The sequence below is a fragment of the Diabrotica virgifera genome, chromosome 6, assembly GCF_917563875.1.
Source record: "Diabrotica virgifera virgifera chromosome 6, PGI_DIABVI_V3a".
NCBI classification, from domain to species: Eukaryota; Metazoa; Arthropoda; class Insecta; order Coleoptera; family Chrysomelidae; genus Diabrotica; species Diabrotica virgifera.
The window spans coordinates 247,703,296-247,716,284 of NC_065448.1; the positions used below are offsets into that span (position 1 = coordinate 247,703,296).

General features: G+C 34.6%; 1 protein-coding gene across 1 annotated transcript in view; it reads right to left on the reverse strand.

Moving 5' to 3' along the window:
• Positions 1-12,656, reverse strand: part of LOC114338795 (serine/threonine-protein kinase Tor) — a 96,568-nt gene extending 83,912 nt beyond the window's left edge. The window contains exons 1-4 of the mRNA XM_050655058.1: positions 12,337-12,656; positions 2,149-2,366; positions 1,860-2,062; positions 1,072-1,446 (exon numbers count right to left, since the gene is read on the reverse strand). Coding sequence (XP_050511015.1) covers positions 1,072-1,446; positions 1,860-2,062; positions 2,149-2,366; positions 12,337-12,559 — 1,019 coding nt within the window. The 5' untranslated portion in view covers positions 12,560-12,656. The remainder of the gene's footprint in view (positions 1-1,071; positions 1,447-1,859; positions 2,063-2,148; positions 2,367-12,336) is intronic.
• Positions 12,657-12,989: the final 333 nt, after the last annotated feature.

Here is a 12,989-nt window from a genome sequence, read left to right on the forward strand (position 1 = left end):
GCTGGTAGGAAAATCTTCAATTTAAGATTTGCTGACACTACACTTATAGCGGCAAATGAGCAAGAAATGGTTGATCTTCTGCGAAGAGTTGAGTACGAAACAATAAAGTTGGTCTGAAAATCAATAAAGCTAAGACAAAAATAATGGTGGTCGACAGATTCGACACTATTCAACTGACTAACATGTTACAGGAATACCAGATAGTAAACACCTTTGTCTATCTCGGGTCTAGTATATCTAACGATGGTAACTGTGAAGCAGAAGTTCGGAGACGTATTAGTATGGCAAAAAATGCGATGAGTCGCCTAACTAAAGTTTGGAAAGACAGATCTGTCTCTCAAAATATCAAGATGAGACTGGTGAATGCCCTTGTATTCTCAATATTTCTATACGGAGGAGGGACTTGGATTCTTCGCGCATGCGAGGGCCAAAAAATTGATGCCTTTGAGATATGGTGCTGGAGAAGAATGCTACGCATACCTTTGATAGCTCATAGGACAAACGTTTCCATTCTAAACCAACTCAATGTCTGCAACAATGTCTGCAACGAATTCTGCAATTCTTTGGTCACGTGGTTCGCAGAGGTGCAAACATTTTTTGCTCAGAAAGATTTTTTGCTTAGAATGACCCAAAAAATACAAAAACATGTTTTGTTTTGCGAAAAATCGCTGTTATGTGATTCCTCAAGTTCTTTGTTTATAACAATCTTATCGACATCCGGATCGACTGTTACCCAAAAAATTCGTGTTCTGCGGGTCAAAATACATAAAAAAACTTGGGTAAGTCCATCTGAATTAAGGAGGCCGTTGTACCCCCACTGGCGACAGGACTATATTGTATTTTGTATGTATTGGGTTTATCCCGTTAATAAATAAATAAAAAATAAAACTTGAAAGATTTAGCAACTAACTTAATACTGTCGATATGTGAGTACTTCATACTGTAGATTTTATAAAAATTCACTCTCAACATTTTTTCCAATCGCGCCTAAAGAAGTATAACTTCAAAAATCTTTCATTTTTATACAAAATCAAAAATATGTACGTTAAAGTTAAAAAAATATTTAATTACCTAGAAAATTTTTGTTGCATAACATCAATACATAAGTATGGAAACTTCTCCAGTATAAGTTGATGGCAAGCCGACGATTCAATAATAATAGGCTTTTCCGGTTGTATAGCTGCTAAAATTTGATAATTTGCGCTTTTCTTATTTGGCGTGGGATACATGAACAGCGGTCGATTAAAATTAAAAGTTTCTTGATCGTTGGAACGTCTCATTTCAGTTTTTTCCAAAAGGGAAGTGTATTTGCGCTCCCATGAGGCGTTCGCTAAGCGAAGCAGTTCGTTTTGTATTAATAGAAATGCATGTACGCTTTCGTCTCTTATTCTCTCTCCTTTGTCAGCAAGCAGAAGTGTACCGGATTCTTCATAACATAGTTTGTACCTAAAGAAAGAAGAATCAAACATAAAGCATCATTGATTAATTCAAAAATATGTTAAATATTAATTATATGGTTCTTGGAATATGAGTTTGTTTGTATAGGTATCATTTTTAACATTACAGAAATGTAAAGTGATGCACACCAGCATATATTTTTGAATCGCGGAGTAATTTATACAAAAGGAGGGGAAGAGCTGTTGACCGTTTCTCACTACGCTCGAAGCTGCTGTATAGAGAGTCGAAGGTAGGGGATATTCAACATGCTCCATTTCGGATAATTTTGATCCAATCAATCTAAAATTTTCAGATAGTAATCTTGAAGTTAAGTACTTTCATTTAAAATAATAAAAAAGTCTAAAATTTCATAATTTTCAAACCATTCCCCCCACTTTTTAAGCCATATCAACATCGCTTACCAAGTAACTTTGCCAACCTCTCTTTGGGCAGTAACTACCAATGCAGCTCTTAGAGCCTCCACGGCACCCTCTCTGATAGCTACTTTCGGATCTTGAATGGCATTTGTTATTAACTCAAAAAATTGAGATACTTGTTGGTAAAAATATGTTGGCATAGTGATAGCGAGTTCTTTCAGAACTAACACAGCAGCATGTCTTTTGCTCTGAAAATAGAAAATATCAATTAAATATTTCCATACACTTAAAAAAATAAATGTTTAGATATACAAATCATCAATTGGAGTCTTACATCTGTTTTATCCTTTTGTAACCACTCAAAAGCCCTTTTAACTTCGAACTCCACATATTCAGAAGCTTTAGATCCAGAAACAAAGGCTAAGTGGCCCATAGCCTTAGCAACAAGTTCCATTATTCCAACATCATTGTTAGGTAGTAGATTCCTTAAGTAGTTAGCGAATCTACTAATTCTAGATGTCATATTACCAACATCTGTGCCGATGAGGCATACTGAAACATGAAAAAATAGTGAACATTTAATGTAGCATAAAATAATATCTGTTAACAAACTATTTAGATATCTAATAATAAAACACTGAAAACTTTTGTTTTCAATACTTCCACAAAATGTATTTGTCACTACAGCAGTTTCGGTAGAGTGCTTTTCTCAAGTGATGTGTTTTACTAGATGTCTGCACTTTAAGGATCCGATCTTTAAGGATCCGATTTCATATCTTTCTCATAAGAATGTAAATAGTTTCTTTTTTACACCCATAGTATTAGGTGAACTACGCTCCACAATAAATGACATTAAAAACAAATCGTCATCTGGGACTGATGGCCTCAATTTTAAAATGTTTTCTGCTCTACCTGATTGCACTTTAAACCATCTTACTACCTTAATAAACAGGTCATTCAAAACTGGAGTTTTTCCAAGCTGCCTTAAGACAGTGATAATTATTCCTATACACAAAGGAGGCGATAAAGATCTTGCTTCGAATTATCGCCCTATTGCACTCCTGCCCACGTTGTTGAAGATAATTGAAAGTCTGGTAAAAAAAGAATCTTATCTTTTCTGTTGAAATACAAATTGATTACTCCACATCAATTTGGATTCCTGAGTGACAAATGCACGAATGATGCTATGTTCTTCCTTTTCGATCATGTTTACTCCAGTCTAAACAACCATCACTCTACAGCAACAATTTTCTGTGATTTCTCTAAAGCATTCGATTGTGTAAACCATAACATCTTGACTGACAAATTACAGCACTATGGATTTAGGGGAAAGGCTCTTAAGTGGCTTAAATCATATCTTAATAAAAGAAGTCAGTTTGTAAGGGTTGACACGAAGACATCTTCTTGCATGCCATTAGAATGTGAGGTACCTCTGGGTTCAGTTCTAGGCCCTTTATTGTTTCTGATATACATAAATGACATCTCTAGGCTGAACATTAAATGTAAAATATGTCTCTTTGCAGATGATACTAGTATTACTTGGAGTAACACGGATATCATGGATCTTTGCAATACCATAGCTACAGACCTAGTCACCATTAAATCGTGGTGCGATTCGAATCTCCTGTTATTTAAAGTTTCTAAAACCAAAGTTCTACCTTACAACAGTATGATGCAACCTTTAGTACTTAATAACAACAGTCTAGAGGTAGTTGAATCGGTGAAGTTCTTAGGGCTTATTGTGGATAAGTCCCGTTCTAAAGGCCCGGGACCTGATGGCATCCCATCAAGCTTGCTCAAGTACTGTGCATTTAATTTAGCTCGGCCATTATTTCTCATCTTTAACAAGTCTTTAGCTAGTGGAAGCTTTCCAAATGTTTGGAAGACCAGTTTCCTATTGCCCTTACACAAAACAGGTGACAAAAGTCTTGTGTCCAACTATAGACCTATTAGTATCCTAAACTCTATTCCTAAACTATTCGAATCACTTGTCTGCGATTTCCTTACACCCTCCTTGAACGGTGTTCTATTGGAACAGCAGTTTGGTTTCAGGCGCCATAAGTCAACTGAACTCAATTTGCTGACATATACTAACTTCTTACTGAACGCCTTGGACGAAGGACTACAGGTGGACGCCCTGTACACCGACTTCTCTAAGGCTTTCGACAGAGTTAATCACAATATTCTATTAGAAAAATTGCAGCGATTAGGGATACATGGTTCACTTCTGCTGTGGCTTAGGGAATATCTTCTGGACAGAAAACAAATCGTCAAGCTCTACAGCTATTTTTCCTACGGAATAGTTGTCCCTTCGGGCGTACCGCAGGGATCTCATCTTGGACCTTTGTTGTTTAATGTTTTTATTAACGATATAAAAGACTGTTTCCAATATGCGAAATTTCTTTTATTTGCTGACGATGTTAAGTTTTACTGCCACATTAGGAATCCACTCGACTGTTTGAGGCTTCAGTCCGATTTGAATCGGTTGAATGAATGGTGCAGCAACAATGACATGGTTCTCAACTCCTGCAAATGTTTTCACATTTCATTCACGCGTTCGAAAAGTCCTATCTCTTTCACATACAAAATAGGTGATATAAATATCACAACAGTCACATCCATAAAAGATCTTGGAGTTACACTTGACTCTGGACTATCTTTCAATATTCATATAAGCAATATCATCTCAAAATCGCTTCAACTGTTAGGTTTTATTAAAAGATGCTCCCAAGACTTTAAGCAGTTGAGATCGTTTAAACTGTTGTACTGTGCAATGGTGAGGCCAATCGTGGAATATGCATCTTGCGTCTGGTCACCCGCCTATGAGACATACAACTGTAAGATTGAAAGGATCCAGCACCTATTCCTTAGGTTCGTCGCATTCAAAACAAACCGTAGAGACTGGAATTATATGGATCTTGAACTAGAACTTAACATTGACACCTTATCAAGCAGACGGAAAAAGAAGGACATGTACATGTTGTATAATATTATAAATTCAATTCACGACTGCCCTGAGCTCCTGGAGGAAGTAGGTTTACATATTCCCTCCAGAATCACACGTTCAAGATGTACGTTTCATACTCCCATCAGCAGAACTAACTTCACTGCAATTTCTTTCATCTCGAGGGTTTCTAGACAGGCAAATGCTTGCTCCAATTGTGTGGATTTCTTTGCGGATAGTTCGCGATTTTTAAAAACGCTAAAGGATTGCACCCTCTAGTTTTATGTTCTTGAATATTTTAAACTTGTGATTATATATCTTTACCTGTTATTTTTACTTTTTGACTTGCTTTATTGTCGTAGTGTTTATTGTATCTTATTGTATTTTACGTATATTTGTAATATTTTGTTAGTTCTTCATATCTTCTGTAATGTTTTATTGCAATGAGCTTTGCTCGTAAATATATATAAATAAATAAATAAATAAAGTCTCTAAAATGGAACTTGCACATTGATGCCTTACACAAAAAATTAAGTTCTGCTTGTTTGCGCTAAGATCAGTTGCTACGGAAATGAATTTGTCAACTTCTAGGACCGTTTATTATGCCCTTTTTGAGTCTCATCTTTGGTATGGCCTTCCATTCTGGGGTTCGTGTTGTGCGACTCAATTTGAGCGTATTTTTAAACTACAAAAGAGAGCTCTACGTTACTCCCTGAGACTCAATAGCAGAGTTCATTGCCAAGAATTCTTTAAAAAATTTAAAATATTAACTCTTCCTTCTCTGTTTGTTTTTGAATCCGTTTGTTTAATCCGCAAACATGCATCACAAGGTCCAGAGAGACCCACGCATAACTATCCCCTTAGAAACGTGGAGCATAATCTTTATCTGCCAACCCCACGGTCTGAGCTGGTTAAGTGCTCTATACTATACAATTCGAGAAAAATGCACAATCACCTGCCATCTAACATCAAATCTATTGCAGCATTTCCCGCTTTTCGCAAGGCCTTGAAAGCTTATTTGCTTGAGAGAGCTTTTTATACAGTGAATGACTTTTTTATAAACGATTTGAATTCAGCAAATTGGCTTGCAGGATTATTACTTTCGAGTACTTTTGTACATATTTAAAAATTCTAAGAGAAGTTGAAAACCTGAAGTGCGAAGTCACCTTACTCAAAGCTGAAATCCAGATGCTAAAAGATAACAAGAGTAACTTTCCAATAACCGATGACATCATAAATTAGCTACACGAACGCCAAAAAAGGTCAAATAATTTACTTATCTTCAATCTCCCAGAACCATCAACTTCAACTGAGGATATTAATCAAATAAAAACACTTTTATCTGGAGCGAGTGAAGGTGTGATAAGTGTCAACAGTAAACATATCTTTCGTTTTGGGAAGAAGAATAAAAACGGTCATAGACCAATTAAAGTCGTTCTTTCCTCGGCTCGCGAAGTGCATCAAATCTTAAGAAACAAAGTTAAATTAGGCCAGGCAAATAAAATATTTTTCCTATCTGATCAAACTCCCTGTCAGAAAAAGCAACTCGATTCAGTGAAAAACGAACTTAGAGTGCGTCAACAGGCTGGTGAGCAAAATTTAACTATTAAATACTTCAACAATACACCGAAAATCTGTAAAAAAAACTAAAACCGGGCAGCCCTATACTTTATTACCAAAATGTTAGAGGACTAAGAACTAAACTGTCTGACCTCAGCTTGAATGTCAGCAACTGTTCCTATGATATCATTATCTTAACTGAAACCTGGCTCACACCTGAAATTACGGATGCTGAACTTGGACTTCTCAACTACAACATCTACAGAACTGACCGCTCTAAGGACTCCAGTGTCTTCAGTAGAGGTGGGGGAGTGTTGATTGCCATTAAGAACTCAATTCCTTCTTATCAAATTCAGTCTGATCCTTCGATTGAACAGTTGTTTGTTCTCTTTAATAACAAATCTATAATCGGTACAGTATATTTTCCACCTAAATCTATAGCTACTTTATACCAATCGTACTTTGAACAGCTTATCACTATAAGCGAGCAATATGATAGAGCAAACCTTTTTCTATTGGGTGATTTTAAATAATCTGACCTTACATTCTGCCTCTGAAACTAGGGATCTAGGTGTGATCCTTGACTCCGCTCTTAGCTATAAATCACACATTTACAGTACAATACAGAAGTCTATGAAGATGCTTGGCTTTATAAAAAGAACCACTAGAGACTTTACAAACATCTCAGCTATTAAATCTCTTTATTTCTCCCTGGTTAGATCTCATTTCGATTACTGTTCCACAATTTGGTCCCCCTATTACTTTACTCATAAACTGAAGATTGAGGCTGTCCAACACAATTTTCTGAGATATACTGCCAGTAAGTTGCATGTATACTATGACTATTCTGTATTAGAGCGCATACTGAACTTACCTCCTCTTGAGGTACGCAGAAAACAAAGAGACTTAATTATTTTATTTAAAATTATCAACGGGCTGTGTAACTGCCCCGAACTTCTCTCCAAAATATCTCTATTTGTCCCCAGTCGTTCGACTAGGCAGGTGCAAACCTTTTATGTCTCTTTTCATAGATTCAATTATTCTTACAACACATTTATTCCTAGAACTCTTCGATTAGCTAACTCATTAAATAACCTCGAAATTTTTAATATATCAGTTTCCCGCTTTAAAAACCTAATTTCTTCCCTAACTTTTTAACTTTTTAATATTTTCGGCCAGAGCTTTTGTATTGTGATTAGTGTTACATGACCTGTATGTATTAGATAACTTAAAACCGTTATACCTTACAACATTTCCGAATTGATTTAGGTGATATCTTTTGTTTGTAATTGTACTGACCTAATGTTATCTTATTCTTTTTTTTTTTCTTTTTTGTAACTGTATTACTCATACGAGTTATTTTTTCTCAAACCACTTGGTTATATGTTATATTACGATAGTTTATGTTATATAATTGGTTAACATTAATGTTATATAATTGTATAATTATGTTATATAATTTAGAACACTGTAAAATTTATATCGGAATAGGGCTTGCCCGTGAATAAATAAATAAATAAATAAAAAAAATATTTACAGCGACATAGATCTTTTGATTTACTTTCCCTTTCCCTTTTCCTCGTTCGCCTTTTTTTTTGCTCTGACGTTGTATACATATTGTTTGCAAAATTTTTAAAAAATTTTAATGTGTACTTAATAACTATAAAATTGTATTTAAGTAGTATAACTCACGCCATTTATTTGGTGTCTTTCTGTTTTTGTTTTGTTTGTAGTTTTTATTATTTTTTGTTTTTTATTGTATTTTTTATTTTGTATAAGCTTTGTCCACAAATTGGAAAAATTTTTTGACAATAAAGTCTCTAACTGAATAGACTGAGGAGTGGGGAGCTGTTTGTCTCAAGTTGGTCATTCAGAAATATATCTGTATTTTTTAATTTATTCATTTCCATAGGTTCTAATAAAGATAGTTTAAGGCCTTTATTTTGAATATGAACAATTTGAAACTGTTCATTAAAATAATTCCGGAGCTTCCGTTCTAGGATAATTTCTTAGACTTTTAATGTTGAACAGAGCAACGATATGCCTCTGTAATAATGCCTCTCCGGAATTTAGTCGAGCCTAGAGTAGCAGATATTCAAAGTGGGTTTAGGCCAGCACATAGCGTCCAGGACCATATCTTCACTCTATAGCAGACCATCGAAAAAGCCATACTAAAAGATGAAACGGTATATTTGGGATTCCTAGATATGAAAAAAGCTTTTGACATGGTGAGCAGAGAGGGAATATGGCAAAGCTTGACAAATAAGGAAGTGGATATAGAACTGATAACCACAATCCAGAGTTTGTATGGCAATACCATAAATCAAGTAAGAACAGGCAATCTTATTTCCAGCAAATTTACGAAAAATGACAGAGTCAGACAAGGAGGGGTATTGAGCCCCCTAGTGTTTATCTGTGTAATAGACAAAGTAATTAAAAAGTGCTGGCCAAAAACAAAAAAATATACCATAGGATACAGAAACCTACAACAAATAAAAATCGAAGCCTGTGTATTTGCAGATGATATTGTTATTGTGGCAAGAACTGAAAGAGCTCTGGAGGAGAACATAAGAATCTGGGAGGCAGAATTAAAAAATTACAACCTAATAATTAATATGGAAAAAACAAAAGTGATGGCAATATCCAAGAAAGAAGTTAACCTAAATATTGAAATGAAAGGCAACAAAATAGAACAGGTAGATACATTTAAATACCTTGGAATAATTTTAAATAAGAAGGGGACACAAGGGGACGAAATTGGAAATAGGATAAAAGCAGCCACAAGAACATATTATTCCCTGTATAAAAACTTCTTAAATAACAATTATAAATAACTTCTTAAATAATATTTAAAACAATTTACATACCTATCACTACATATGGAGCAGAGGATTAGGTATTGAACGAAAAACAATAAAAGAGATTGCAAGCCACGTAAATGAGGCATTTAAGAAAAGTCGTGTGGGCTAGGACCACTGATAAAAGACGTAGCGAAGATATTAGAAAAGAATTAAAAGTAAAAACATTAAAGGAAAAAATTCATGAAAAGAAATTAAAATGGACTGGGCACTTATTTAGAATGAACGACGACAGACAGGTTAAAATGACATGGGAAGCGAGGCCGATAGAGAAAAACAGGAGAGGCCGACCAAGGAAAACGTGGAATATGGGTGTGATGGAAATATTACAGAATAGAGGAAACTCATGGCAGGAAGCCAAAAAATTAGCTAGGGACCGAAAAAAGTGGCATAATTTCGCAGAGAAAAACGAGTAAAGAAGACACCTCGACACCTTCTGGTATAAGAGGATAACCGATTATGTATGTATGTATGTATGCATTAAAATAATGGGACAGAAAGGCAAAGACCCATCCAGACTGATGATGCCAAAAGAAGGAGAAGAAGAAATGGAAATTAATAATCTTAAATAAACTATTTCATAATCTCTTTATTTGGTTGTAGTAAATTCAGTGGCGGTTTCTCCATAAGTGCACATGTGCACGTGAACCCCCAAAATTACTTTCACACCAACATTCATATATGTAATATTTATCATTCTATAAATAACATTTTAATCTAACTATACAGTAATTGAAATTCGAAATAACAGATCCAAGGAGTTTATGAATATCTAATAGGTAACATTTAATTATTTTTATTCTATTTCAAAGGAGAAAGTTCACGGATGCGAGGCCTTAGACAGAACCCTGCGTTCACCACTCTCACAGTGGTTCCTATACCAATGACTTTTCATACGACGAAATACAACTCACCACCCACCCCGCTACCCGCTATAGCCCACAAGTTTAGATGGCCATAGGATCACAAGTTGGATGTGATCTTATGGCATGATCTTTGTTGTTTTCAACGTGCACGGCACACGTATGTTTAAATTTTGCTTTCATGAAGTTCGAATTTCAGAACTATATTAAGAATGGAACGATTTGTGAACGTAAATGTTAGAGTGGAATATTTAAAATCAATTAAATTTTCTTTATTATATTTAGAAGAAAAATTAAAAATGCCGAAACCAAATTTGTTAATTAAGAATGTACCAAAGTGCAAACGTCGGGATTATAAATGATTATTTAAAATGGAGATTTGTGTAAAAACTTACAAATTGTGTAGGTGTGAAGCACACATTTGGAGAAGAGGAAGCATAATGAATAAAATAGAAGATAAGATTTTAACTATCCAGTTGGAATTCCAGATTGGAATTCTCCAATTATGTACCTACTTGTTAAGATGCCAGTGACAACTGCAGAAACAGAATCTCTCTGCATTGAAACGTATCAAAACTTTCCTTAGAATAGCTATGGGCCAGGATCGATTAACTGCACTCGCAATGTTTTCAATAAAAAAAAATGATTCAAGAAATTCCAAATTTTACTGAATTTGTTTGTGAATAATTTATCTAAAAAATAACAGGCGACTGACTTTCGTTACAAAACTTGCTTGTAACATTTAAACACTAAATTATAATTTTAAGTCAATAAAATACATTATTTATTGTAATTTTTAATAAGGTCCTTTGATTTTTACAATTTGAAGACACTCAAAAACCTTTACCTAGGGAAATAGGGTCTCAAGGTCTTTTTATATGTTAACATTATGTGTGCACCCCCAATATTTTACACCAGGCGCCGCCACTGAGTAAATTGCTCTTTTGTTTGGTTGTACAGTAAAACCTGTCAGTAATGTGGAACTATTGGCTGATATAGAAAGGTGGCGGGTATTGCCAGTTTGTGTAGTCCACAAATACATAAAAGATAATTGGAACTTTGTTTATTTTATTATTAAAAGCAAATATAATTCTATATATGAACTGACTCTGAAAAAAAGGGGATGTTAAGCTTTGTTGAAGAATTTTTCAATTCACTGTTATTTTTTTATAATTTCCATTGATAATTTGAGTTTTTACAACACCATATTTTTCCATTAACTTTTGTAATCTTAAACCCTACTTATAAATAGTGACAAACATTTCCTCTTTTATGACATTTTATGACCACCACAGGGACCCTAATTATTTAATCCCTTTTTAGGTAGATATTAAGCGTCGTTTAAACACAACGATAAGTCACAGCAACTAGTTGTGATGACAAGTTGAAACGCTGTTTAGACGCTGCGATTCAATGCGATACCACCTTCAACCCAACTCCAACTTTGATAAGTTGTGCGATACACCGTTTACACACAATGATAAGTTGCAACAACTCGATTGACCTTGATAAGTTGTTTGATTTATCGCTGTGTTTAAACGATCCTTTACAATAGGTATTAAATATAGTACTGGGAATTTCTATCAACAAGTTGACAAAAATATTTGGCCAACATTAACAGGTAAATTTCTATAAAATGTGCTTTAAAAATATGTGATTATTTGGCTGCCTTAATATTTGGCCAACATTAAGGGGTAAATTTCTATAAAATGTGCTTTAAAAATATGTGATTATTTGGGGGTGTCCCTATTATAAAGGTGGCCGTAAATACCAGATAATAAGTATTATAAAAGTGGTGGTAAATACCAGATAATAAATAAGGGAATCTACATATAATTTGTTTGGTGAATTTTGAAATTGGCCATTAGTACAGGTGGCCCGTAACACAGGTTTTACTGTATATGTCAGTGATTCCCAACCTTTTATGTCTTTATGTCCGGCGACCCACCTTCTGATGTTTTTTCATATTCGCAACCCATCCCTCACCCACAGACAGCTACTGTAAGCACCATGTCACGACCCACCTGAAATTCGCTCACAACCCACTAGTGGGTCGTGACCCACCGGTTGTGAAATGCTGGTATATGTTATTGTCAAATTATCTGTTATACATTATCCAAGTATCAAATGTGACAACAAAAATTGTCAAATTATCTGTTATACATATCTCTGTAGTTCAAGGTTTCATAAAGTCAAAATTATAATTATTATTGAAGTACTATCAGCAGAGGATAGATTAAGACAGTTATCAATATAAAAAACAAACAAGAAAGTTTTCAACAATTAGGACTACTTACCAATAGCCAAAATACCACCCTTTTTCTCGTTAACGTCATTGCTGTTAACCATTTCGAATATATGGTGGTTAAACTCATCTAAAAAGTTGTTAATTTCATCTGCAGTGGCTTCCCTAAGTTCGCTCTTCACATATAGGGAGAGGTCGTTCACTGCTTTGTATCTAACGTGCTCATGTCGCGATTTTAGGTTTGCAACAAATTGTTGCAAAGCCGTTGTCGACATTTTCTCTTATTTTACAATTTACATCCGTTTTATTATTTCACACCTCACTATTTACAACAAAAAAATGTACGTCCATTTTAATTAAAAGGTTAGAATCTGACTAAGGTTACGGGCACGGGTTCCGGGAACGGTTTAAACAACCTGTCAATTGTCATAAATTATTTAGAACTCCAAAGAAGATGTACAAAAAAGACAGACAATAATCAACAATCTTTATTAGTTTATTGTTTGTTTTGTATTCTTAAAAATCAATAGTAAGTTATATGTTGCTTTGGTTTTACAACTTTTTGTATCACTGTAAAACTGGATTTTTAGGAGGTTTTTAGATATTTTCCCATTTTATAGAGACATTTCCCATTTTTTTACGTTCTATCGATCTAATAGAAATAAGACAGCCCAATTTTAACCTTCCACAGCTTCCCCCTGTCCC